Genomic DNA, 27,810 nt, shown 5'->3' with positions numbered 1-27,810 from the left:
TTTAAATTCAACTGTTTCTTTCCACGTCTCCAACTTAAAGTTAACTCATATAGTCTCATCCACTAACACGATATCATCTGCAGAAAACATACATCATAGTACATCATTCTGAATATTTCTGGTCAACTCATTCGTAACTAAAGCAAAAAGATAAGAATTTAAGATTGATATTTGGTGTAACTCTACAGTAATTGAAAATTCACTTGTCTCTTTAGCAAGCTATCTAATAGTGGTCACCACATCTTTATACATGTCCCTAATCACATCAATGTACTCTTCTGTCACAACGATGCGTAAAAAGCGTTAAAAACATGTAGAAGTACTTAAAAATGTGTCAAAAATTCCCTTGAAATTCACATTTTAAAAACATTTTCATTACCTTTGCTTAATGGCAACCCATTGAATTGCAATTATCATAACCCAAAATTATAATACAATGGATATATTAATATACAACCCGAGGCTTGAAATAGGGCATCATATACATTTCATTGACTGAGAAAAACAATCGGGAGGAACTTAATTAAAAAAGCATTCCCTCTCCTACAAAATATAGAAAAAGAACAAATGAATGAAGGCATCTTAAATGAATTGGCAACAAATTCACTAAGCTCATGACCAAAAAAAAAGAAAAGAAAAGAAGATAAAACTTCTCTGTCAACAACAATAGCAACCAGCAGTGCAAATTTAGAAAACAGCCAGTGCTAGAAGTCCTTCCTTTTAAGCCTCTGCTACACTATTAGACCTTCAACCCCTTTGAGTTTAAAACATGCTTTATCCATTCTCTTGGCCATTTGGAATCTCAACTACCAGCAGCCTTCAGAAAGTGATCAAAAGGGCTTGCTGCCGGTAGCATAAAGAAGTTGGGATGATGCTGGTACTTGGTTGCGCACAGCATTGGCGTCATACCTATAGCTGGGTTAGCACTGAAGTTCTGGTCAAGGAATGGATTCCCACTCTGCAATTCAAATGATTCCATGATCAGAAGTCAGCATAACATGCATAAACATACATACTGAGATTCGCATGCATGCATGCTGTAAGAGGGGCAAATTTCCTACGATACCCAGAAATCTACGTGTGATTAATTTAAACCCATGTGATACAAAACTACCTGACACCAAGGAATTGTGAGAGTTGTATTATTATTCTGTTTTGGAAGTATTTCTCCAGTATAAGGGTAGTTTAGTACTTGGACTATAATTAGGGTTTAGTCTCGGAAACTATATATTAGTGCTTGTAATTATCATTAAATCAATCCAAAGTATTCTATTGTTACAGAAACAATAAAATCAAAGCTTCTCACAGAAGCATGCGTGGTTGTATTTGCCAGCCATCCAGTAAAGTGACAGTATTTACCAGTAGCACAGAAATGAAAACTAGCTACAAGGAAAGCTTATTCTTCTTCTTTTTTTTTTCCCCTTATATTCTTTATTCAATTTTTATTTCTGTTTTCTGCCTCTTCTGACTAGGTGAAATCATAACATTTCAGGTAGTATGGAAGTACTATAGGGAAATCCGGCTCAACCTGGGAATGAGATGGCACATGCGTTGCCTGGTTAAAATCATGACAATATTGGCTCAATAGATTGTCCGGGATCTCCTGGGAACCCATAAAATCAGACATTTTCCGTTGCTTTCCCTTTTGGAGGGCTTCACAATGGCTAGCCATTTCCTTGTAAGGCATGTCAGATGCTGTAGAAACAGATAACCTTCCGACTTGACTACTTGTCTCCAAAACCTGCATCATTTCAATTAGTGATTCTGTAAAGGTAGATTAACTGCAATACAAATTTAGATCGGTTTAACTAAATTTTATTCAAATTAGTTAAGTTCCACCAATAATTTCCATTACACATACAGTTTGGCTCTATTAATAGGTGAGTCCAATTTTATGGAAGAAAGGCAGTAAATAAATTAACCATGGCTGAGTAAGTTAAACATATGCTCTTTCATTTCAAAAGAATGGTTAAACACATGCCATTTCACAGAGCATTTTTTATTTGATAAATGTCTCCTTACTATGTCAAACAGAAAAATACTAACAAAAACATTCACGCTATACAGGAAAAAATAAGTAAATACGATGTATGAAGCTTTCAGATCATAAGGGACACTCCCCTCTAGGATCTAATCCCTCATCCTCGGGCAAGCATATATCATATTGGTAAACCTGACAGCATATTAGAAAATGAATCTCTTAGGGCAATCTGAGAAGCAGGACTAGACAATTAATAATCCATATCCCTCTCCAGATACAGACCACCATCTCCCAAAACCATTATAGCCTCATTTTAGTGTTCACACATGAAATATATATTATATATGCGGTTCACATATTTCAGAGTAAACTCGATAAACTGGAAATTAAGAAGAGATAGCAATCAAACAAATTAGATAAACAATCTGAGCGAGAAATAGCCAAGGCATGGCAACCAAAAATCTAGACCATTAAAAAACTTGTTCTACCATTTAAAGGTTTTCTTTTTGAAGTTTTGATGTTTTTTTAATCATATTTTGCTAAGGACATGCAGCTACGACTTTTTCTCACCTCAGTAAGTCTTCTTTGTTAATTTATCCTCAATTTTTGAGCTACTAAGGATTGTTTTGCTGCTATGAACTTTCTGTGTTGGGTAAGTTGCCTTCGTAAGAATGAATCTTCGTTTAGTTTTGTTGATTTTTGGGCTCTTGTACCATTTTGAGTGGTGATATTGTGCTATTCATTCTTACATAAATGACAGAGAAGGTAAAATTCCTATGGGAAGTGATGAGAGGCAATTGAGTTGTGATGTCTCTTGGTGATAACCCATCTTCCCTGACTACCTCTGCTAAAGTGGATCCTTCTCTTCAAACTAAGTATATTAAGTTGGATGACACTTAACTATTTGGTTTGGGCCTGTGCCTTTAGCTTGGGTATAACTGCTTGTGACATGACATGAGGTACCATTACAAGGACTATTAAGGATCCAAAGGTTGATGGGTCAGCACATAAAACATGGCAATAAGAGAATGCTCTTGCTATGACTTGGCTGATTTATTCTATTCAATGTAACATTAGTCATACCTTTGTCTTGATGGATACAACATATGATATTTGGACAAGAGCAGCACAAGTGTATTCCCAAAGGGGTCATGATGCATATGCTAATGTGTTGTGGAAGAACATTCAAGGATTTGATTAGAAAGATAAGCCTCTTGCAAAGTATTACATTGACTTGAGTAGTTTGTGGGAGGAGCATGATTGCAATCAGAATTTTCTAGCTATTTGCCCCAAGGATGCAGCTACATTTCATCAGATGGTGAAGAAAGAGAGCAAGTCTATGAGTTTCTTGCCGCTCTTAGTATGGAGTATAAAGAGGCCTATGCTTGCATGTTAAAGGAGGAGAGCAAGCATAGTGCTAAGGTCCATATTCCTAGTCATGATTGCTCAGTTTTGACAGTTACCTCTACTTTATGGGATGACAAATTGAGCCAACCCAAAATATGAAAGAGTAACACAAATGACTCGAATCAGCTGAAGTGTGATTAGTGTTGGAAGGATCAACATGGTAAAGAGTACTGTTGGAAGTTGCATGGCCACCCTTGTCGGAAGCGAGAAAGTAACAGAGGTGCTGCTGTGAGATCCATGTCCATATGTTTGATACAGCCAAGCACTTCTAATGATACTGGTTCTCTTTCTCAGGATGAGTTAAAGACTCTCAGGCATTTGGCGGCCTGTCTTGATACCTCCTCTACCACAGCTCCATACCCTTCCTTTTCTTCTACCTTTGCTCGTACAGGTATTCCTAAAGTGCACTTAGTGTCTCTTCTTCCAGTCCTTGGATTATAGATTCTGCTACTACTGATCATATCACAAGTTCCTCTAATCTGTTTTGTTCTCACACTCCTTGCTCTGATAAGTATAAAATAAGAGTAGCTATGATTCTCTTTCTTTGGTGACTTGGAAAGGTTCCATACCTTAAGTGCACAAAGCAGGAGAGGGAGCGCAAGATCGTGACCACTTAGAAGAGTCGTAGTTTGGGAGCGTTTATATATTATTTTTATTGAAAATATTTTTAATTTATCTATATAAACCTTTTTTTCTTATTTTTAATTGATATATAAATATGTTATAAATGAGTTTAAATTTTTTCATTTTTATGTAATATTTAATTAATTAAATACAACATAAAAAAATATTTTTCTTAATAAATTCAAACATTATAATAATATTTATAGACACCAAAAATTTAATGAAGTGAGATTATTGAATCTTCAAAACACAAGGACCAATAAAAATAATGAAGTGATATTCTTGAATCTGTAAAACACAAAGACCAATAAAAATAGGGAAGTGATATTTTCTAAAATACATAAAGTTATTATCTTTAAATAAGATATAATAAATGATCTCAAAATAAATAGAAAGAGACAGAGACAGAGAGAACGATAGACAGCAACCTAGAATTTTCTTCAATTCTTCCTCAGAAACAGAGAGCAGTCCAGATTCACATTTCTCCCTCCTCAGACTCACGATTCTTCTCCGATTCTTCTTAAGAAGCGCAAAATCGCACTTCTTCCTCCGATTCGTAGGCATCTGAGACGATTCCTACTACTAAGTTCCATACATTGTTCTTCCTCTTTTTCTCTTTCATTTGTATTGCATATTTTGAAATTTTCTACAAATGTACTTTTTGTCGGCTGTCAAACCTATAATCATTTCACTTTTTCTCTGACAAACATCATATCCAACTACAAAAAAAATCCAATCATCTTTCCAAACACAAAAATTTTAGCCTACTAAAATAGCCTAAAACTAAAATAGCCTACTAAAATAGCAACTTCCCAAACACCCACTCTATCAATGACCATTTAGTTAGTCAACTTAAGGAAATTTATCTCTCTATTTACTACACTCGTCCACGTCAATCTAGGTCTACTCATTTCCTTAAACACTTCCATCTACCGTAATTGTATCACATCTCTTCACTACTGCCTCTGTTGGCCTCCATTGTATATGACCAAACCATCTCAATCTATTATCTCTAAAGTTATCTTCTATCGGTGCTACTCCTATTCATTTATGAATATACTCATTCTTAATTCTGTCTTTTCGAGTCTTGCCACATATCCATCTTAGCATTCTCATCTCAACAACACTCATCTTATCAACATGTTTTTTATTTGTCCAACATTTCGTCCCATAAACATCACTAGTCTAATAGCCGTTCTATAGAATTTCCTTTTAGTCTACTGTGTACCCATTTATCACACAATACTCTAGACGCACTCTTCCACTTAAGTCACCCTGTCTTATTTAATGGACCATATCCTCTCTAATCTCCCCAACCGTTGTGATAATCGATTCTAAATAACGAAAATGCTTACTCTTAGGTAATTTTTGATTCCCAATCTTCACTTCTCCTTTGTTTCCATTGTTAATGTAACTAAAATTACACTCTATGTACTCTGTTTTAGTTTTGCTTATCCTAAATCCTTTAAATTCAAGTGTTTCTCTCAATGTCTCCAACTTAAAGTTAACTTCTTCTATAGTATCATCTACTAACACGATATCATCTGCAAAAAGCATACACCATGGCATATCATCTTGAATATTTCTCGTCAACTCATCCATAACTAAAGAAAAAAGATAAGAATTTAATATTGATCTTTGGTGTAACTCTACAGTAATTGAAAATTCGCTTGTCTTAAGGATGTAATAATGGCCTGGCCCATCCGAGCCTCGCGGGCTCCTGTTTTTAGCCATGCCCACTCATAATAGGGCCTAGGGCTGAGCCTATTCGGGCCTTTCTTTTTTTTTTTGGAAAAATGAACAATAAATACATTATCTATGTAGATTATTTATTAGGGATAAAAAATAAAAGAAAAATTATACTTAAGTATTTTAGTTAAGATTAATGAGATATTTTGTTTGGTTATGTTTCGTGGTGGTACTTAAACTTAATTATGTATGACTTATGCTTTTTTATTTATAAACTTATAATGAAAAAAGTATACAATTATGTAATTTTTTTTTCTTTCGAAATGAATAATTTTATGTATATGAAAATGAAACTTTCAATATTACAATATTAAATTAATTATATAACATTTATTGAATGAATAATTTTTATTTCAAAATGAAATAAAATATTACAAAAAAATTATATCATTAAATAAAATAGGTGTAGATTATTGATGATGGTAGATCAATTGCATCACTATAGGTAAAGTACATCCCAACTAGGTTGGCACCTACTCTGGATATCATCAGTGCCTCAACCATTTGGGGTGAAAGCCTACTGTGAGAATCGCTCAACACCCATCCACTTGAACTAAAAACTATTTGCGAAGCAACTGTAGAAATAGGAACGATTAGTATATCACGGGCCATCTGTGAAACCATAGGCCACATAGTTTCATTTTGTTTCCACTATTCCAAAATGTCAAAATCATTGAAATTAGTCACTGACGAGCTTTCCAAATAACATTGTAGTTCAGAACTACTTACGCTTGTATGTTGAGATATTCTTCTACTTTTTATGGCTAAAAACACACTTAATCTCTTGCCTCGAGATGAGACTGCTAGTGTAGTGTATGTAGGTGTATTTTCAGATGCAGCTGCCTTGTATTCTTCAAATAATCTATTGCATGTTTGCATAATAGGAGCAAACTGTGTTTGATCAACGAAAATACGTTCTAAAAATTATTGTAAACCAATTTCTTTACACCTAGGATCAATTATTATGGCTAAACCTAAAAGATGAGGTAAATGATCAAAATATTTATCAAATTTTGCTTTCATTGAAGTAATTATGGTTACATAATATTCATTACCCATGTAACACCCTGAAAAGAACCATTCTAGATCCTGTTCTCCCAAGCATTACCAACACACAACGCATAAAAAAATAAAATAAACAAACACAGTAACAAGATCATAGCATTCTTATCCACTGAACTATTTCCCAAAAGTTACAATATTGTTTCATTACATCCCCGACAAGCCAAACAGTTCAGTAGACAGGAAACATATACAACAATCGAGTCCAAATGGAATTCCCTCCAAAATATGCCTTTTACTACATTAACACACAAAATCAACATTTAATTACAATCATCATAACCAAACCCGACAAAACTTCAATAGATATATCATCAAGCTCCAAAAGAGTCATTTCTTATGAATGCCATCATTTAATGGATACGTCATCTTCATTTCCCAAAATTGTTAGCTTTGGGGTGAGCATAAGCTCAGTAGGTGATGAATTTAACAGGTTATATAGTCAATTGAAAAACATATGATCATGCAATGCAATATTTGAATTGTAGAAATGAAAATGCTAGTAAGTGTCTACGTATATAAGTGACAAGGATGCAACGCATGAAGTTGTCCCATCTTTTCACATATCCACGGGTGGTAAATATACTATGACATCCCAAGTGAGAGCCGAAAGCCAAAACAATTGTATATAGTTATAGTTTAATATACTGAAAATAATCCCACATTTGCTGGCTCCATAAATTGCAGGGCGATGGGCACCCAAAAACATTTTCCCTTCCACATTTGCCATCTTCATAAACGGCGGGTTTGTGGACACCCAAAAACATTTTCCCATATTCATCCAACGATATGCGCAAACAGGACAATTGGGCACCTTGACTCCCCACATGGGTACCAATTACAATACATAACTCAAACTTACCCCGACTCCCTACCCGGACTCATAGACTATTTACCCCGTTTCAATCCTTTAACCTTCACTCCTACAAAATGTCAAAAGAGAATTTGAAATGCACATGATGCATGCATTTGGAAAATCTTTAATTTTCCCTAAGATGATTCTAAACCATAATAAAACTCCACCTCATACTTCAATAATGAAGGATATCTCATGCACAACCATCACCATTATCAAAGTTTATGTGAAGAAGAGCTTCGGTTTAACACTTCTATTTCGAAATCATGTAAATACACTCAATTTCATGTTGTGATGATTAATTAAGCAAGAACCCCTTTTTATAGAACAAGTTCAACACTAGGGTTTGTAGAAAATTAGAGGGTTTTCTTTTACAAAAATTTGGAGGTTAAATTACACCATTAATTACAATTATCATCCATAATAAACATAATCTCAACCACAATCACAAAGTATTATCCACATCTTTCCAAATCATTTACTAACAACATCATCTATATATATACATATATATGTATATCATGAATAGCTAACGAAATTACCACATAAGTAGTTCAAATTGAAGATATAGCTAGTTAAAGACACCTCTACCTCGAATTTGGAAGCTAGGGTCATGAATCACACTCGAAACTTCAATGATCTAGCGAAATAATCGATAGTAATGTTGATCTAGACTTCCTTTCAACCTTCTTTGGATGATTTTGAGGGAATCTTGGGTTGAAGTTAGAGAAATCTAGGGTTTATGGACTAGGGTTTTCAGAAAAATAGAGTTAGAGAGAGAGAGTGTGAAAGTGGAAAGAAAAGAGTGAGGATCAACTTTTAAAAATCTGTTGTCTCAACTGACTACTCAAGCGCAACTTCCTTCGCTCGAGCAAATAGCACAAATGCGGAAGGATTGCTCGAGCGACACTTCCTCTGCTCTAGCGAAAAATGAGAGGTCCCAGAAGTTTTGCAGAGCTACAGTGAAAATACTGGGAGCATAAATTCTACGCTCGAACGACAAAAGTGTCGCTCGAGCTGTTCGAAAAATCGAAGTGTCACAGCCTACCCTCCTTAAAGAATTTTACCCCCCCGAAATTTCGATAATCCCTATCAAAAGCAACTCCAACAATTCCCAAGAAGACAATTACTACTCTTGTAATATCTCTAATCATCATAACATTATCACAACACAATAATTCAAATTATCAATAACTAAAACTCGTGAACTTCTCATAATTACAACACATGATATCCACCAAAAAGTTTATTCACATTATATTGGCCACATTACAAACATCAACATCATAAGTCAATAAAATTACATATTTCTAAACAACTCAGGGTATCTTTCTCAAATTTCAACTTATCTTTCCCAAGTGGCTTCTTCTACTCTATGATGGTGCCATAATACTTTGACTAAGGGAATAGTTTTGCCCCGTAATACCTGCTCTCAAGACTCTAGGATCTTCATGGGTTTTTCCTCACAAGAAACATTTTCATCTACCTCTAAGTTCTTCCAATCTAGAGCAGGAGAAGGATTTGGCTCATATTTGTGAAGCATTGAGATGTGGAACATGTCATGTATCCCAGATAACTGTGGAGGTAAAGCATGGTGATAGGCAACCTCTCCTACTCGTTCAATGATATCAAGAAACCGATGAATCTAGGCGATAACTTTCCACTTCGGCCAAATCTCACCAAACCTTTCCAAGGAGATATCTTCAAAAATATATGGTCACCTACTTTGAAGGATAAAGGTCGTCTCCTTCTATCTGTGTAGCTCTTTTGCCGGCTTTGTGCTATGACTAATCTCCTTCGAATGAGAGCTATCTTTTCTATGGTCTCACGAATTAAATCTAGGCCAAGCATGGGTGAATCTCCTACTTCGGTCCAACACACGGGGGATCTACATGGACGCCCATACAAAGCCCCAAAAGGTGTCATCCCAATACTAGCTTGAAAACTATTGTTATAGGCAAACTCAGCTAATGGTAGATATTTCTCCCATGACCCTTTGAAGTCTAGTACACAGGCCCTCAACATGTCTTCTAAGCTTTGAGTTGTACACTCAGACTGACTGTCGGTTTGAGGATGGTAAGCGGTGCTAAAGGTCAATTGAGTTCCCATAACGATTTGCAAACTTTGCCACAGCCATACTATGAAGCAAGGATCTCTATCCGAGACAATACCCACTGGAACCCCATGAAGCCAAACAATCTCCCTAACATACAATTCTGCTAAATAATCATCTGAGTCACCCATGCACATTGTAAGAAAATGTACCGACTTGGTCAGTCGATTTACTACAACCCAAACAGCTCATTACCTTTTTGAGTTCTAGGGAGACCCAGAACAAAGTCCATCGTAATATGCTCCCATTTTCATTCTACTACAAGTAAGGGTTGCAACAACTCGGCTGGCCTTTGATGTTCAGCCTTGACTTACTGACAAGTTAGACATTTTGACACAAATTGGGTCACATCTTTCTTCAGGCCTCTCCACCAAAATTGACAGCTCAAGTCACAATACATTTTTGTACCTCCAGGATGAACAGCAAAGCGAGAGTGATGAAAGTCTCATAATACATCATCTCTACAAGATTGTGGAGCAAATAGATGATCTACATACCGAATACTTGAGTCAGAATGCACCCTTAATCCCTTTTCTCTTTTCCTTGCAAGATTTTCTCTCTAATAGCCTCTATTTTTGGATCATTTTGTTGTGCTTCTAAGACTCGGGTAATTAATGTTGGCTGGGTTAAAATTGAAAACAAGGTAGCTTGACTAGGTGGTTTGCCAAGTCGTACATCAAAATCGTTTAGGTCACCTAACATCCTCTATTTCCTTATGGCAAGGCTAGCAACCTCACTCATAGACTTTCTACTCAAGGCATCGACAACTACGTTTGCCTTTCCTGGGTGGTAGTGCAATTCAAAATCATAGTCAACCATATACTCCATCCACCTCCTCGGACGCAAGTTTAAATCTTTTTGAGAAAACAAATACTTGAGGCTCTTATGATTAGAAAATACATCAAATTTCTCTCCATAAAGATAGTGTCTCCAAAGTTTCAAGGCGAAGATGACTGCAGCCAACTTAAGATTGTGAGTGGGGTAATTTCTTTCATGAGTTTTCAGTTGACAAGAACCATAAGCTACAACATTTCCCTCTTGCATCAAAACGCATCCCAACCCCTTTCTAGAAGCATCAGAATAAACGGTATAACCTCTTCCTCTTTCTGGGATAATCAGGATAGGTGCAGTAGTTAATCTAGCTTTTCAACTTTAGAAAGGATTTCTCACATGCATCATTGCAAACAAACTTCACCCATTTTGGTTAATTTGGTCAAAGACGCCGCTAGAGTGGAAGAATCCTTTACAAAACGCCTATAATACCCGGCAAGACCCAAGAAGCTACGAATCTCAAAAACATTTCTAGGTCATTCCCACTTTTGTACTACTTCAATTTTAGAAGAATCTACTGTAACTCCCTCCTTTGAGACCACATGACCCAAAAACTTCACTTTCGAGAGCCAAAACTCACACTTCTCGTATTTGGCATACAACTAATGTTCTCTAAGGAGTTGTAAGACAATGTGAAGGTGCTTCTCGTGCTCCTCTTCAGAAGGTGAAAAAATAAGAATGTCATCTACAAAAACTACCACGAACTTATCAAGATAATCTCAAAAGACTCGATTCATTAAGTCCATGAAGGTAGCAGGTGCATTAGTCAAGCCAAACGACATTATAAGAAATTCATAGTGGCCATATCGAGTACGGAAGGCCATCTTAGGAATGTCTTCCTCCTTCACCCGCAATTAATGGTAACCCGATCGTAAATCTATCTTTGAGAAACACCGAGAACCATTAAGTTGGTCGAAAAGGTCATCTATCTGGGGTAAAGGATATTTGTTCTTGATTGTGACCCTATTGAGCTTACGATAATCGATGCATAACCGTAACGAACCATCTTTCTTCTTTGCAAAGAGGGCCGGTGCTCCCTATGGCGAAGTGCTAGGGCGTATAAAACCCTTGTCTAACAATTCTTGTCACTGCTCCTTTAGGACACGTAGTTCTATTAGGGCAAACCTATATGGTGACATAGAGATAGCTGTTGTACTAGGAACTAAATCTATAGAAAATTCTATCTCACGATGAGGCGGTAATTCGGTGAGCTCTTCAGGGAAAACATCTGTATATTCACAAACTACCTTAGGAAACATCCCTCGAATCCCATTATTTTTGTCATCTACGATGGTTGCAAAAAGAAAACTGAGCTTGCCCCAAGTTCGCTAGTCATACAATGGTGATAACCCTCTATTAGTTCTATCTCCCAGAAAAATAAAAATAGTTCCCTCTTGCGGTACACACCGTAACCCTTCCACGGTAGCAATCTATGTTAGCACGATAAGAGGACAACCACTCCATATCAAGAATGACATCAAAGCCTGACATCTCTATCAACACGAGATTAAAAACGAGTTGATGTTCAGCTACCCTGATTATACACTCACGACACCCTCGATTCAAAACAACTCGACCCCCAAGTGGTGATTCAACCATAAGTGGAGACTCTAATCGTTCTATGAATGAGTGTGATGCTCCGGTATCTATCAATACGTGGGCCCAGGTGTTATAGACAAGATAGGTACCTCTCATCACTGATGGCCTGGATGATTGTTCAGAAGCACTAATGGCATAGACTTGTCCTTGGGGTCTTTGATCACCCTGATCACCTCTCGAAGTATTGGCCGGTTGCGTTGACTGTGCTATAGTGGCCCCTTGCACTGCCCTCAATGTTTGTCTGGATTGAACAGGTTGATAACTCTGCCTTTGACCTTGGCCAGACTGATGCCCCCCAGAATTTTGAGACCCTGAAGTACTCCCCGCTCCAACCAATTGTGGACAAGATCTTTGCATATGACCCGATTGCCCGCAATGGTAGCACGTAGGCAATTGGCCCCTTCCTTGGGCTTGGCCTTGAGAACGAGTTGGTTGATAGTGACTTGCATTCTGTTTGCAATCGGATGCCTTGTGACCCTGTTGACCACATCTGAAATAGGTAACACGATAGGGACCCCCACCCCCCGAACTCCTCATGGAAATGGACCCCGATGATTTGACTTGTTGGGGTGTGGACTAAGAAGATGAAGAAAATGAACCTCTAAATCGCTTAAAAGATCCCGTATCACCCTTAGATTCAACATTCCTTGGTCTCTTGTGCTTCTGTCTTGCTTCTTCGGCCACAAGCATAATCTTCACATGAGCCGCAGCCTCCACCAGTCTATCATACTCCCTGTACATATTTCCCATCACTTTTATCAAGATTTTAGGCCTTAATCTCTTCTCAAATTCCAAACACCGACACTCCTCAGTTGCTACAAGCTCGGGCGCAAAACGGGCTAGACTAGTAAATGTGGCCTCCGCCATTGGTGTGTCTATTTGCCTCAAGTCTTCGAATTGCTTCCTCAACCTTTCCCTTGCTGTGGGAGGCAAGAACTTCTCCTGGAAGGGGTAGGTGAACACCTCCCAGGTATGCTTCACTCTATGTTTCACAGATTTCCATCATTGACCAGCCTCCCCCTTTAACTGATAAGCCACCAATGCCACCTGAAGTTCTTTGTCACGAATGTCTAGAATCTCAAATGACTTGATTATCTGCTCCAACCATTCTTCATTGGGTCAGGCCCACCACTAAACTCTGCGGGATTAGAGCGGAAAAATTCATTTTTCAAGAAGGATACTCAGGTTTCCCCCTCTATTGTCCTCGCTGCTTGCTTGGCTCGGAGTATTTCCAAGGACTCACGAAGAGCCCCTGCATCTCCCAAGCTAATGCCCCCATTGCGTCTTGGCCCAGTGGAATGGCTGCATCATTTTGCCTCATCTCTTCCTCTGGGAGAGAGAGATCTTGGAGTGTCGGCATATCCCGGTGACCTCTACGGGGCCTACCATGTCCTCTTCCTCGTCCCGACATCCTATATAGAAATAAGGAGAAAGATTTAACTTACAATCCACACACTATATATATATCAACCCTCATATCACACGCGAGAGTTAAACACACTCCCATGCAATTACCTATATCACATAAGGCACACCACATGTTCACATAACACATAGAACACACACGAGTTACTCTCCCAGGTCTCTGACTAGTTCCATGGCACTTAAAGATTTCCTAGTGGAAAAGGCATTGATCAAGTGCCTCTCCAAAAGGATTTCAATGATTGCAATAGGTACAAGTCATATCCTAAGAGCTTAACTCCATACCCACATAATCACACAAACAATTAAGGCATACGAGACAATCTAATATCCCCCTCTAACATAATAGGCTTATGCAGCGAAGCTGCTTCCTACGAGCTACAGGTATTCAACACAGTTAGCTCTGATACCAATTTGTAACGCCTTGAAAAGAACCATTCCAAATCCTGTTCTTCCAAGCATTACCAACACACAACACACAAAAAAATAAAATAAAATAAACACAGTAACAAGATCATAGCATTCTTTTCCACTGAACTATTTCCCAAAAATTACAATATTGTTTCATTACATCCCCGACAAGCCAAACAATTCAATAGACAAGAAACATATACAACAATCGAGTCCAAATGGACTTCCCTCCAAAATACGCCTTTTACTACATTAACACACAAAATCAACATTTAATTACAATCATCATAACCAAACCCGACAAAACTTCAATAGATATATCGTCAAGCTCCAAAAGAGTCATTTCATATGAATGCCATCATTTAATGGATACGTCATCTTCATTTCCCAAAATTGTTAACTTTGGGGTGAGCATAAGCTCAGTAGGTGATGAATTTAACAGGTTATATAGTCAATTGAAAAACATATGATCATGCAATGCAATATTTGAATTATAGAAATGAAAATGCTAGTAAGTGTCAACGTATATAAGTGACAAGGATGCAACGCATGAAGTTGTCCCATCTTTTCACATATCCACGGGTGGTAAATATACTATGACATCCCAAGTGAGAGCCGAAAGCCGAAACAATTGTATATAGTTATAGTTTAATATACTAAAAATAATCCCACATTTGCTGGCTCCATAAATTGCAGGGCGATGGGCACCCAAAAACATTTTCCCTTCCACATTTGCCATCTTCATAAACGGTGGGCTTGTGGACACCCAAAAACATTTTTCAAGTTGATGTCAGTAAAAGAGTGAGTGATGTGATGATGCATGCAAGGGAGAGGTAGGACAAGGGGTAGGTGGGTGGGGGCAGGTAACAGTTTAAAATTATTATTATATTTTTTTTTTCATTGCAAGGAAATGACTGTTGTGCTGCATTGTTTTTTTTTTATTTGTTTATTTTTATTTTTGCAAGATCAAGTTTTTATTTTATTTTATTATTTTTTTAATTATTTAATCGTTGCAAGTTGCCTTTTGTTTTTTTTTTTTTTTTTTTAAATTTGACCGTTGGCAAAGAAAGGGCCAGGTGGCCCACAAGGACCAAATTTTTTTTGGGCTAAGCTTCAAATGGAAGGCCCAATACCAAGCCCATGGTACTGGAGTGGGCTCGAGCCCGGGCCTAAACAGGCCGAAACGGGTTAGGCCCTCCTCAGGCCTCGGACCATTTTCACACCCCTAACTTGTCTCTCCAGCAGACTATCTAATAGTGATCACTACACCTTTGTACATGTCTCCAATCACATCAATGTACCCTTTTGTCACAATGATGGAAAAGTTACATAAGAATGTGTAAATCCTGCCTCTCCACCCCCCTCCCTCCCTCGCAAAACAAAATGTTAAAAACATGTAGAAGTACTTAAAATGTGTCAAAAATTCCCTTGAAATTCATATTTTTAAAACATTTTCATTACCTTTGCTTAATGGCAACCCATTGAATTGCAATTATCATAACCCAAAATTATAATACAATGGATATATTAATATACAACCCGAGGCTTGAGAATGTGTCAAAAATTCCCTTGAAATTCACCATATACATTTCATTGACTGAGAAAAACAATCGGGAGGAACTTAATTAAAAAAGCATTCCCTCTCCTACACAATATAGAAAAAGAACAAATGAATGAAGGCATCTTAAATGAATTGGCAACAAATTCACTAAGCTCATGACCGAAAAAAAAGAAAAGAAAAGAAGATAAAACTTCTCTGCCAACAACAATAGCAACCAGCAGTGCAAATTTAGAAAACAGCCAGTGCTAGAAGTCCTTCCTTTTAAGCCTCTACTACACTATTAGACCTTCAACCCCTTTGAGTTTAAAACATGCTTTATCCATTCTCTTGGCCATTTGGAATCTCAACTACCAGCAGCCTTCAGAAAGTGATCAAAAGGGCTTGCTGCCGGTAGCATAAAGAAGTCGGGATGATGCTGGTACTCGGTTGCGCACAGCATTGGCGTCATACCTGTAGCTGGGTTAGCACCGAAGTTCTGGTCAAGGAATGGATTCCCACTCTGCAATTCAAATGATTCCGTGATCAGAAGTCAGCATAACATGCATAAACACACATACTGAGATTCGCATGCATGCACGGTGTAAAGAGGGGCAAATTTCCTACGATACCCACAAATCTAATCTTCCAATTTCAAACCATATTAAAACTTCCATGTGATTGATTTAAACCCATGTGATACAAAACTACCTGACACCAAGGAATTGTGAGAGTTGTATTATTATTCTGTTTTGGAAATATTTCTCTAGTATAAGGGTAGTTTAGTACTTGGACTATAATTAGGGTTTAGTCTCGGAAACTATATATTAGTGCTTGTAATTATCATTAAATCAATCCAAAGTATTCTATTGTTACAGAAACAATAAAATCAAAGCTTCTCACAGAAGCATGCGTGGTTGTATTTGCCAGCCATCCAGTAAAGTGATAGTATTTACCAGTAGCACAGAAATGAAAACTAGCTACAAGGAAAGCTTATTCTTCTTTTTTTTTTCTTTTTTTTTTCCCCTTATATTCTTTATTCAATTTTTATTTCTGTTTTCTGCCTCTTCTGACTAGGTGAAATCATAACATTTCAGGTAGTATGGAAGTACTATAGGGAAATCCGGCTCAACCTGGGAATGAGATGGCACATGCGTTGCCTGGTTAAAATCATGACAATATTGGCTCAATAGATTGTCCGGGATCTCCTGGGAACCCATAAAATCAGACATTTTCCGTTGCTTTCCCTTTTGGAGGGCTTCACAATGGCTAGCCATTTCCTTGTAAGGCATGTCAGATGCTGTAGAAACAGATAACCTTCCGACTTGACTACTTGTCTCCAAAACCTGCATCATTTCAATTAGTGATTCTGTAAAGGTAGATTAACTGCAATACAAACTTAGATCGGTTTAACTAAATTTTATTCAAATTAGTTAAGTTCCACCAATAATTTCCATTACACATACAGTTTGGCTCTATTAATAGGTGAGTCCAATTTTATGGAAGAAAGGCAGTAAATAAATTAACCATGGCTGAGTAAGTTAGACATGTGCTCTTTCATTTCAAAAGAATGGTTAAACACATGCCATTTCACAGAGCATTTTTTATTTGATAAATGTTTCCTTACTATGTCAAACAGAAAAAAACTAACAGAAACATTCACGCTATACAGGAAAAAATAAGTAAATACGATATATGAAGCTTTCAGATCAAAAGGGACACTTCATGGGCCTCCATCCGGGGGTCGAGGTGATCGGTTTCAGGCCAGTCTAGACGGCATGGCTCTCATCCACAGGCTCATCAGTCTAGTGCAATTGATACGCTTGATTCTACTTCCGCTTCCGTTAGTCAGGCTTCTGATGGTCTCTCTAGCATGACTACTCAGTCTAGAGGACGTGGCTCTCATACACGGGCTCATCAGTCTAGTGCAATTGATACGCTTGATTCTACTTCTACTTCCGTTGGCCAAACTTCTGATGGTCTCTCTAGCATGACTACTCATGAGCTTGAGGATGTTCTGCGCCACTTGCTGGACCGCCAGTCTTCTACTGCTCTCAATACATCTACATCTTCCTCGTCATTTGAACGCTCAGGTAACTTAACCTCTTATCCGCGTGTTTTCCTTTCTCATAAGTCTTTGCCCTGAATTATTGATTCTGGTGTCTCAGATCATGTCTGGATACTCTGATCTTTTCTCTGCCTTTAAGCCCTCTTCAGGTCAAGACAAAGTTAAGATTGCAGATGGTATTGTTTCTTCGATTTTTGGGAAACGTTTAGTCCATGTCACTCCTACCATACCTCTATCTTCTGTTCTCCATGTTCCCAATTTTCTGTTAACCTGTTATCCTTGAGTTGTATTACAAAGGATTTGAATTCTAGTGTGACTTTTTTTCCTGATCATTGTTTTTTTCAAGAACACAAGGAGGACGATTGGTAATAGTAGTGCAGAAAATGATCTCTACTTCCTGGATTAACCGGACCAGCTTGCTCACTCTTCCACCACGAGTCTCACTACCCAAGATGATTTATGATTGTGGCATCGGCGTCTTGGGCATCCTTTTTTATTTACTTAAGCATTTATTTCCATCTGATTTTGCAAACAATAATGTGTCTGAGTTTCTTTGTCAGTCTTGTCAACTTGAAAAACAACACAGAGCTTCTTTTGCTTCCGGTTTTAATAAAAGTTTAGTTTCATTTTCATTAATACAATCTGATGTCTGGGGTCCATCTCGTGTTATGTCTGTGAAAGGTCATCGCTAGTTTGTTACATTTATTAAGGATTTTTCTCGTACTACTTGGGTATATCTCATAAGAGACAAGAGTGAGGTTTTCTCTGTGTTCCATAATTTTCATAAGATGATTTGTACTCAGATTGAGGCCACTGTCAAAATCTTTCATTTTAATAAGGGGGGGAATACATAGATTTTGGATTAGGGCAATATTTTTCTGTCCATGGCATTATCCATCAGACCTCTTACACTGATACCCCTCAACAAAATGGGGTGGCGGAACGCAAGAATTGTCATCTTCTTGACATGGCTCGGTGCATGTGTTTTTCTATGAGTGTGCCTCAGTCCTACCGGGCAACGTTGTTCTCACCGCTGTCCATCTTATTAATCATCTTCCTACCCAGATCTTGCACAAACAAGCTCTCCTTCAAGTCCTCCTCAGTTCCGAGTCTTTGTTCTCTTCCTCCCAAAATAATTGGTTGTGTTTGTTTTATCCACACACTCTCCTACTCGTCGTAAGTTGTACCCTCGCTCCCTCAAATGTGTTTTCCTTGGGTATTCTCCTACTCAAAAGTGGTATAAGTGTTATCACCTTCCTCGCAAGTGGTTTGTGTCCATGGATGTCACATTTTTTGAGTCCCGGTCCTATTTCTTGTCCTCTCCGGTGTCACAGTCCTCCCTTCAATGGGAGCCTTGGTGTGAAAAGATTCCTGTGATTCCTATGGTGGAACCAGTTGTTCTTGCACCACCACCTCTTACTGGGACTACAGAACCCAATGTCACCCAAGATAGGGACAGACAAGTTTATGTCAGGGACAAAGACAGATAGAAAGTTAACTGGATACAAGAGACCACTTCTACTCACCCATTGCCACCTCCTGCTTCTCATGAGAGTCCAGATAACTTTGAAACTCGAGTCCATTGATCTTGATACTCCTATTGATCTTGATGTTCCTATTGCCAAGAGAAAGGGTGTAAGATCTTGTACTCAACATCCTATCTCAAATTTTGTGTCCTACTCTCATTTGTCGTCCTCATATACTGTGAAAGGGTGTCAAATATTTCATTTGTTAGCATTCCTAACCATTTCCAGGATGCTCTTGCTACCTCTGAGTGGAAACTCATGATTGAGGAAATAAAAGCACTTAGGAAGAATGGTACTTTGAAATTGACTGAGTTACCTAAGGGCAAAGACCTGCGGGATGCAAATGGATGTATACTGTGAAACACAAAACGGATGGTTCTATTGAGCGTTATAAGGCTAGACTTGTGGCAAAAGGGTTCACTCAAACATATGGCATTGACTAGCAGGAGACCTTTACACCCATGGCTAAGATGAATTCAGTCAAAGTACTTAGTAGCTAATCTAGATTGGCCACTTCATTAGTTTGATGTAAAGAATATATTTCTCCATCGTGACCTCGAATAAGAGTTATATATAGACATTCCTCCTGGTTTTGAGGATCATCAGACAGAGGGTAAGGTATGTCGGCTTCGGAAGTCATTATATAGTCTCAAACAGTCTCCAAGGGCTTGGTTTGAGAGATTCACTCAAGCTATGCTTAAATATGACTTCAAACAGAGTCAGGCAGATCACACCTTATTTGTGAAACATTCTTTACGTGGTAAGACTACAGCGCTCATTATTTATGCAGATGGCATAGTTCTTACAGGTGATGATAGTGACAAAATACCTTTGTTGAAGAAATATTTAGCAAGTGAGTTTGAAATCAAAGACTTGGGGAGTTTGAAGTATTTTCTAGGAATTGAAGTTGCTCGCTCCAAGGCTAGGATATTTATCTCACAGAGGAAGTATGTGCTTGACCTATTGAAGGAAACTGGGATACTTGGCTGCAAGACTTGTGACACTCTACTGGAACCCAATCAGAAATTGGGGGATGATGAAGGAGGAGCCGCTGTTGATAGGGGGAACTATCAGAGTTTAGTGGGTAACCTCATCTACCTATCTCACTCCTGTCCTGATAATGCTGTTGCTGTTAGTGTGGTTAGCCAGTTTATGCATGCTCCTCATCATATTCACTTTGAGGTTGTCATAAGAATTTTGAGGTACTTGAAGTTTGCTCCTGGTAAGGGTCTTTATTTTTCAAGGCATGATCATCTTTGTGTGGAAGCCTTTCAGGTTACTGCATCTTTGTTGGAAGCAACCTAGTTGTTTAGAGGAGTAAGAAATAGAATGTGGTTGTTAGGTTAAGTGCAGAAGCTGAGTTTAGAGTTATGGCACAAGAGGTGTGTGAACTCTTATGGATCAAGTTATTGTTTAGTGATCTAAGTATTGATCAGACGGACTCCATGCGGTTATACTGTGATAATAAGGTTGCCATCAACATCGCTCACATTCTGGTTCAACATGACAGGACAAAGCACGTTGAAATTGATCGCCACTTCATTAAGGAGAAACTCACTAGTGGCACAATATGTACTCCATTTGTGCAGTCTGGTGAACAACTCGCTGACATCCTCACCAAGGGAGTTGGGAGTAAACCATTGCATGACATCCTAAGTAAGCTGGGCATGAGAGATATCTTCGCACCAACTTGAGGGGGAGTGTTAGAATAGTCTTTTATTATTCAATTATAATTATTCTATGCTTTAGGACTCCCTTGTAATTATTAATCTTCATTAATATAAAAGGGGGATGATATCACAATCATTCCCTAATCTTGGTATTCTTTAAAATTATCAGAATGTCCTTTTTGTTTGTTTTGTGTAAGGCCTAGGGCCATATGTGAATTTTTGTAATTAGCCGGCCACTTATATTTGATAGAGGGAATGCCCTCTTTTACTTGTGTAAGCCATGAGGTGAGATAATTTTACTTTATTTTGATGATAAATGTACACACACATATGATATATATTCATGTCATTTAAAATTATGAATACAGGTTGCATTTGTCTTTTGTAAAATCATGTTTTGTATGGAATGTATATTTCGGAGAGCATGTTTACTTAATCAATCTTGCTATTGCTAAATTGATTCCATTACTTCCCTCAATTTTGACTATCTTTTTCCCTTGTATCATGGATACGGGGCTTTATCTTTTGGGGCCTGTCAGCTACAAGGAGCACTGGCCTAATTATTATATTCTTTCAAAAAAATTAGGGGTCTAGGTAGTTCTGACTAGGCGTCTCATTAATCTTGTTCATTTACATAAATATATATTTTCAGTAGGAGCTTCCCCCCACTCTGTACTATTAGTTTTCTTAAGATAATTCTTTGGTGGTTGATAATAAATAATAAAGCCCCAGCTGTTTTCATATACAGATGTTATTTTATAAAAATAAAATAAAATTCAGAACAAGCATTATCAGTGAAGTTTGGTCATTAGCCATAAAATTAGCCTAAACCAGTAGAAGAATCACTTTTAAAATTAATCGGATTATTCCTAGTTGGATTAATTTGCCACTGAATGTAGATTGGCACAAACCAACAGTATAATGGATCAATAAATTGACATATTACCGAATCTAGAAATTGGTTGACACTCAGGAGGCTGGGATTTTCCACGGGCAGCAGCAAATCAGGATTGGGTTGGTTTTCAAGTGCATTTACTGCCACGTCATCATCTATTGAAAACATTGGAGGCTTATCCTGCACATTGATGATTTACATACATGTGAACGAAATTTCAAAAGGTGAAGAGTTTGGAAGGATGTGGAAAGTAAATACCTCATCAAAAGATTTATCATCTTTTGAATCATACTGGTAGATCTGGCCAGGTGTCTCCATGGACAACTGGGTTCCCAGTGGACATGCATCATCGGGAAGAAAATCTTTAAGCAATTGCTCCTTCATAGTGGAAATCTCTTGCTGCATAAAGATCTTTAAATATCACTATCATGGTCCAATACAATTACAAGCTATGAATTTCAAAGACAATATCACATTTACTTTTGAGGAAATTCCCAATGTCTTCACTATCATGGAGGCAAAGGATTCTTTAGATTGGTCATCCTTTATTACTATTGCCGAAAGTGACTTCAAGGCATCATCATCATCTTCCTTTGATCCGTAAACTTTTCCCAAGCTGTCTAATCCATTATTAACAGCCTGCAACTTGCAATCGTCAACCAACTGCAGAAATGGATCAACCTGTACAAGCACAATGGATATCAGTTTAGCATTATTAAGTAAGCTCAACTCCAATAATCTCATCTGATATTATCTCATTGTATTTGTTGTGTTTAGCACTAAACCATGCAGATTGGCACTAAAAGAAAGAAGATGAACCAACTCAACATTTTTATCAATCAGAAATGTAAGAAAGCCATTGCGGTAGCAAGATACATATTAAGCCAATGTGAAATAGCTAATACTGTTCCACGTACCGTATTACCAGTCACTGCAGCCTTAGCACAAGGAACAAGAGGGAGGATATTGTATGCTTTTGCTGCAAAAATTATCATTGATGTTGCCAAAGTAAAGAGGGATCTCCGCCGGGATGGTTGTAATGGCCCTGCAAAAGTGAGAAGATGCTAAGAAGCATAAACACGGACAGGGACATGACATGGGCATGCTGACATGATAATTTTCAAAAGATGCAAGACATGACATGTGGGGAGACGTGCAAAATAGATAGTTTTATATAGTTATATTATATGAATATTTCATTTAAATATAATGAAAAATAAGAAATAACGAGAAGGAATAAATGGGTATAAATCTAAATTATTTGTCTTTTTGGGAGACTAAGTGGTTATTTGGGATGATCTATATAAATGCACTTTTTGACTTTTTAACTACAAAAGTAGAGGACAAAAAAAAAAAAAAAGATGTATGTTTGGAAAACTTTTTGACTTGTTACAAAAAAATGTGTAATAAAATATTGTTGCAAATATCAAAATTACCGGATTGCCCTTCCTGACACAGTCAGCAACACTGCGTTGACTTTCCATGCATTTCAATTTTTTTTTATGGGAATTTGTGGCTGCACTAATTCTTTTCCTTTTTCATTTTTGTTGACCGGATAGATTTCCCGCAAAATAAGGTGAATAATATGAACTTTCTTGCTTTTTTAGTGACTTTTTGATTTTTTAACTTTTGTAAGTGATACCAAACCAGCCCTAAATTGGATATACTTTTTTTTCTATTTGTCTTTTAGGGGAGTTTATTGGAAAAATGGAAAACAGAGAATAATAATTGTAATTCAATGGAGTCCAATAAATATGAAACTGAAGTCCTACATGTCTATGTTTATAGTCTTGAAGTTCTCTATGTCTTTCGCTGTGAAATGGAAAGGAAATTTAGAGATACAAATATGAAAGGCTTTCCTTTCCATATGATATGTTCATACATGTTTATATGTTTCTAATCAAGGTGCTTAATAGCCTTGGTCTGATGTGCTTATCATTTCTATGCAGTGTGTGAAAAACCTAATCAGGTTTAGTGGTAATCTAGTGGGATTAATGGATTTAATCAAGATTAAGTAAACTTGAACATGACTAATTAAGTGTAATTAGTGGCATAAACTTGACTAATTAGTACTAACCTAGCTTAATTAGTTTAATTTTGATTAATTAAGTTAATGATGTAATTAGTTGTGACAACCAAGTAAACACTTCAATTAGGTGTGTGCCACCTCCTACTTGCGTATATATATAAATATATAGGAGAGAATGTCTCTCTAGTCTGTAGTAATAAAAACAAAAGAAATTAGGAAAAGAGAGAAATTTTGTCAAAAAAGAAAAGAAAGGAGGAGAAAAAAGAGAAGAGAAAGAAAAGGGGAAAGCTTGGATTCTTCCCCTAAACTTGTTCCTAACTTGAATTGAGGTAAAATTCAAGCTTTTACACCTAGTTATAACCTTTTAATTGGATGAATTGCTTGAAAACAATCTTTTCAAGAAAGAATTGAAGAACTTAAATTTTGAAACTTGTTTTCAACGAATCCAAGCTTTTGTATAGAAAAGCTCTAAATTTTTGCAAGAAGAATGAGAAGTATGAAGTTTTCTCCATTTCCTATGGCTTTAGAATGCTTTATTACATGATTTTAAACCTGTAGAATGTTAGTTTTGAATTAGGACAGCAAAAGCAGTGCAGAAAATCCAAAATCAAGACAAGGGCAGGAGGCTGGACCAGGCCACTCGAGCGGATCATGGATTCATGGCAGCAACTAGCAAATTTTTATTTTGCTCTTTTGAGACACCTTATGACCTGCAGTCTATTTTCAGCATTAAAAACTAAACTTTGAACTGAAAACATGCAAGAAAATGAGATTCCGGAGAAGTATGGATTTTCCAAAATAACTTGTTTTAAAGGAAAAGACCTCTAATATATATATACACTTAATTTTGATGCATTTAGAGTAAGAATCATCATTTGCGCTGTATTTTTCATGCCTATAGGTGAACTACTTTGTGGGACCAACCTACCTTTCGAAAGGAAAAGAGTTTATTTTCAGCAAGACTTATTTGGAACTTAAATCTATTTTATATTCTTCGAATATGAAATATTTGATTATTCAACGATATTGTATGTTGGTTATATTTAAAATATAAAGATATCATCTAAAGCTTTCCTCCAAGCGGCTACTAGGGGACGTAAAATATACTAGTAGTATTCGTCTCAGCAGCTATTAGGGGACATAAATCTACTAATAGCATTGGGTCCAGTGGCTATTAGGGTACACAAAATATACTAGTAGTTTTGGTATTGTGAGTTGGATTATGAATTTGACATAATCGGAGTCAACCCAATTATGTTTTGTTTCGTATCCTCTGGGTGGGCATTATCATTGTGTTGTGAAATGGAAAAACATAAGATATGCTATGTTTCAAATGCAAATTAAGTTTTTCAATTTTTGAACTACTTATAATCTTTTGAAATGGAGATATCCTTTCAAAATAGCTTTGATATATTACTATTCATTAGGCTTTGGCTCATCCCTCTTCCCTATATATGTAGGTGGTGATGATAGAGCATGAAGGTTTCACTTTTGAAGCTAAGGGTATATGTGGATAGACATTTGGAAGTTTGCATGCCCTGTTTTAGAAAAGACCTGAAGTTTGAAAACTTTGTACACATTTAGTTTTGGAAAAAACAAGCTGTTCTGCTCTTGTAAAATTTGTACTCCTTTCGTGTTTGAACCTATGAAGGTATAATAAACAACAACAAATGTTTCATTTCCTCATTTAGGGTAAATTACCAATGGTCCTACTTTTGGAACTCATTACCCATTAAGTCCTATTGATAAATTTATCAGTATTTCTTATTTTTATAAATAAATTTATAGTGATAAATTTATCAGTTAGGACCTGTAGGTAAATAAGTGTAGTTAATAAGACTGATTGGTAAGTGCCCCTCTCATTTATTTATGCACGGTTCTAAATGGATGTTTGTGGGATAATAAAGTTAAGAATTAAATGGCTTCCACTAATTGAAGCAGTTTTATCCCAAAATTTTACAGGAGTATTATATGTTTGTTTAGTTAGGCCTGTAGTAGTCTATGACTACAGGCCAGTCACTACTCTATCTAAGTGTAAGAAATAATGTATAGAGAAAGAGAGAGAATAAATTGTATGTATTATTATTGATTGATATGTTTTTGATATTACAAATGGTGAGTGGCTCATTATATAGGAGAGGGTGAGTGTAGTAGGTGAGGAGTAGGTGAGGAGTAGGTGAAGTGGAGGTGGTAGTGGTGTAGTGGGTTAGGTTTAGTGGAGTAGGTGAGGTGGTAGTGGTGTAGTGGGTTAGGTTTAGTGGAGTAGGTTAGGTGGTAGTGGTGGTAGGTGATGGTAAATTCTAACAGCCCCCCGCAAACTCAAGGAGGATAGAAACTAACCAACTTGAGTTTGAAGAGAGGAACAAAACAAGAAAATACATAAAAATAAAAAAGGATAGGAGACATTGTATGGTCGTGTCAGACCATTGGTGAAGACACTGGATGGTGGTGTCATAACGTTGTAGAGGACACTGTATGGGGGTGTCATAACCATGTAGAGGACACTGTATGGTGGTGTCATAACGGTGTAGAGGACACTGGATGGCGGTGTCAGACCGATGTAGAAGACAGTTTATGGGGTCATGTCGGACCGTTGTAGCAGACACTGTGTGGTCGTGTCAGACCGATGTAGAAGACAGTTTATGGGGTCATGTCGGACCGATGTAGAAGACAGTTTACGGGGTCATGTCGGACCGTTGTAACAGACACTGTTGTGACAGTTGTTGTGACAGTTTACGGAGTCTTGCTGGACCCTTGTAGAAATTAACCGGAATCAATGTCGGGACAGTTTACAGAGTCTTGTCGGACCCATAAAGGAGCTAACCGGAATCAATGTCGGGACAGTTTACAGAGTCTTGTCGGACCCTTAAAGGAGCTAACCGGAATCAATGTCGGGACAGTTTACAGAGTCTTGTCGGACCCTTAAAAAATACACTGTATGATGGTGTATATAGGCTGCCCAAATATATATATATATGGATATATATAGTGAGCCCTCAAAAGTCGCGCCCTCAAAAGGCGCGCCCACTTCATCAAAAGGCGTGCCTGACAGAAAGCGTCGAGCTATCAAAAGGTGAGCCGGTAGACGCGGCGAGGCACGTGAGCAACAGAGCGGCGTGTCGGCCGCGTCGTCAGTGTCAATATAAACCAATGCGAAGGCGGAGGAAACCAAACCAGACTGAAACCTCTGAACTTGTCATTCTGAAACAATCTGTAAATACTCTGTATCCAACCCTTCTCGGAAACACTCAGCAACCCAAAAAACATGGCCTCTTCTTCCCGTTCAGCTACCCAGAACATGGCCTCATCTTCCCGTGGTCTGCTCACTCTCTTTCCCGACCTCAACGAGTCAACAGGAGAGATAACAGGTGCGGTGGCCCGTGAACCTCAACCAAACACCTCTGGTTTTGCTCCGTTGAACTTTCCGATGCGGTCGGTGGAGCAAAAAATGGCGGTGCAGTCGGATGTGGAGGCCAATCAGTATACCTTGAAGTCATGTGTGGAAACCATGACTGCGGTTACAAATTTGTCGAACCGGCTGCAGAGTAGGACAAATGAGGTGCAGCAGTTAAACGCCCAACTGGCTCTGCTCCAACGCATGTATAAGGATGCGCGAGCAGAGATAAGTGTGCTAAAGGCGGAAAACAAGGAGCTGAAGCGGAAGGCCAGTTTTATGTTCCGATTTGGAGGGCCGCCATATGTTGCAGTGGAGGGGCAGGGAGGAGTGATCATGCCCAGTGGAGTGGGAAACACGGAGGCAACACCGGCAAGGGCCGCCCAAGACGGTGGCAAGAAGAAAAGACCGGCAGAATAGGCGAGAAGAAAAATCCCACTGTTCCGATTTGTGTTGGTTGTGTTTTGTTTTGTTTTGTGTTTTTTTTTATTTTTATTTTTATTTTTTATTTTTTATTTTTTTTTTATGGTGTAAAATGCTGATCGGGGTTGATCCCCGGCATGAAGAAATGACAAGTTTGTAAAATGATGTTGTTGTTGTTTTTTTTTTTTTTTTTTTTTTTTTTTTTTTTTTTTT

General features: G+C 37.7%; 1 protein-coding gene and 1 long non-coding RNA gene across 4 annotated transcripts in view; both read right to left on the bottom strand.

Annotated features, from left to right (window-relative positions):
• Nucleotides 1–330: 330 nt before the first annotated feature.
• LOC114255759 (uncharacterized) lies at nucleotides 331–1,863 on the bottom strand. Its single transcript, XR_014361903.1, has 2 exons — nucleotides 1,529–1,863; nucleotides 331–958 (listed from the first exon to the last, which is right to left on the bottom strand). It is a non-coding gene; the product is annotated as an uncharacterized LOC114255759 (long non-coding RNA).
• Nucleotides 1,864–15,547: 13,684 nt separating this feature from the next.
• LOC114324132 (protein SEMI-ROLLED LEAF 2) overlaps nucleotides 15,548–27,810 on the bottom strand; it is a 59,707-nt gene continuing 47,444 nt past the window's right edge. For all 3 annotated transcript variants that reach the window (XM_082915957.1, XM_082915956.1, XM_082915958.1), the window contains exons 14-19: nucleotides 22,669–22,796; nucleotides 22,232–22,432; nucleotides 22,010–22,150; nucleotides 21,803–21,931; nucleotides 16,726–16,938; nucleotides 15,548–16,115 (exon numbers count right to left, since the gene is read on the bottom strand). In XM_082915957.1, coding sequence (XP_082772083.1) covers nucleotides 15,960–16,115; nucleotides 16,726–16,938; nucleotides 21,803–21,931; nucleotides 22,010–22,150; nucleotides 22,232–22,432; nucleotides 22,669–22,796 — 968 coding nt within the window. In that variant the 3' untranslated portion in view covers nucleotides 15,548–15,959. The remainder of the gene's footprint in view (nucleotides 16,116–16,725; nucleotides 16,939–21,802; nucleotides 21,932–22,009; nucleotides 22,151–22,231; nucleotides 22,433–22,668; nucleotides 22,797–27,810) is intronic.

Source organism: Camellia sinensis, chromosome 2, assembly GCF_055761805.1.
Source record: "Camellia sinensis isolate YWXY chromosome 2, ASM5576180v1, whole genome shotgun sequence".
Taxonomy (NCBI): domain Eukaryota; kingdom Viridiplantae; phylum Streptophyta; class Magnoliopsida; order Ericales; family Theaceae; genus Camellia; species Camellia sinensis.
This window is presented reverse-complemented; position numbering and strand designations above follow the sequence as displayed.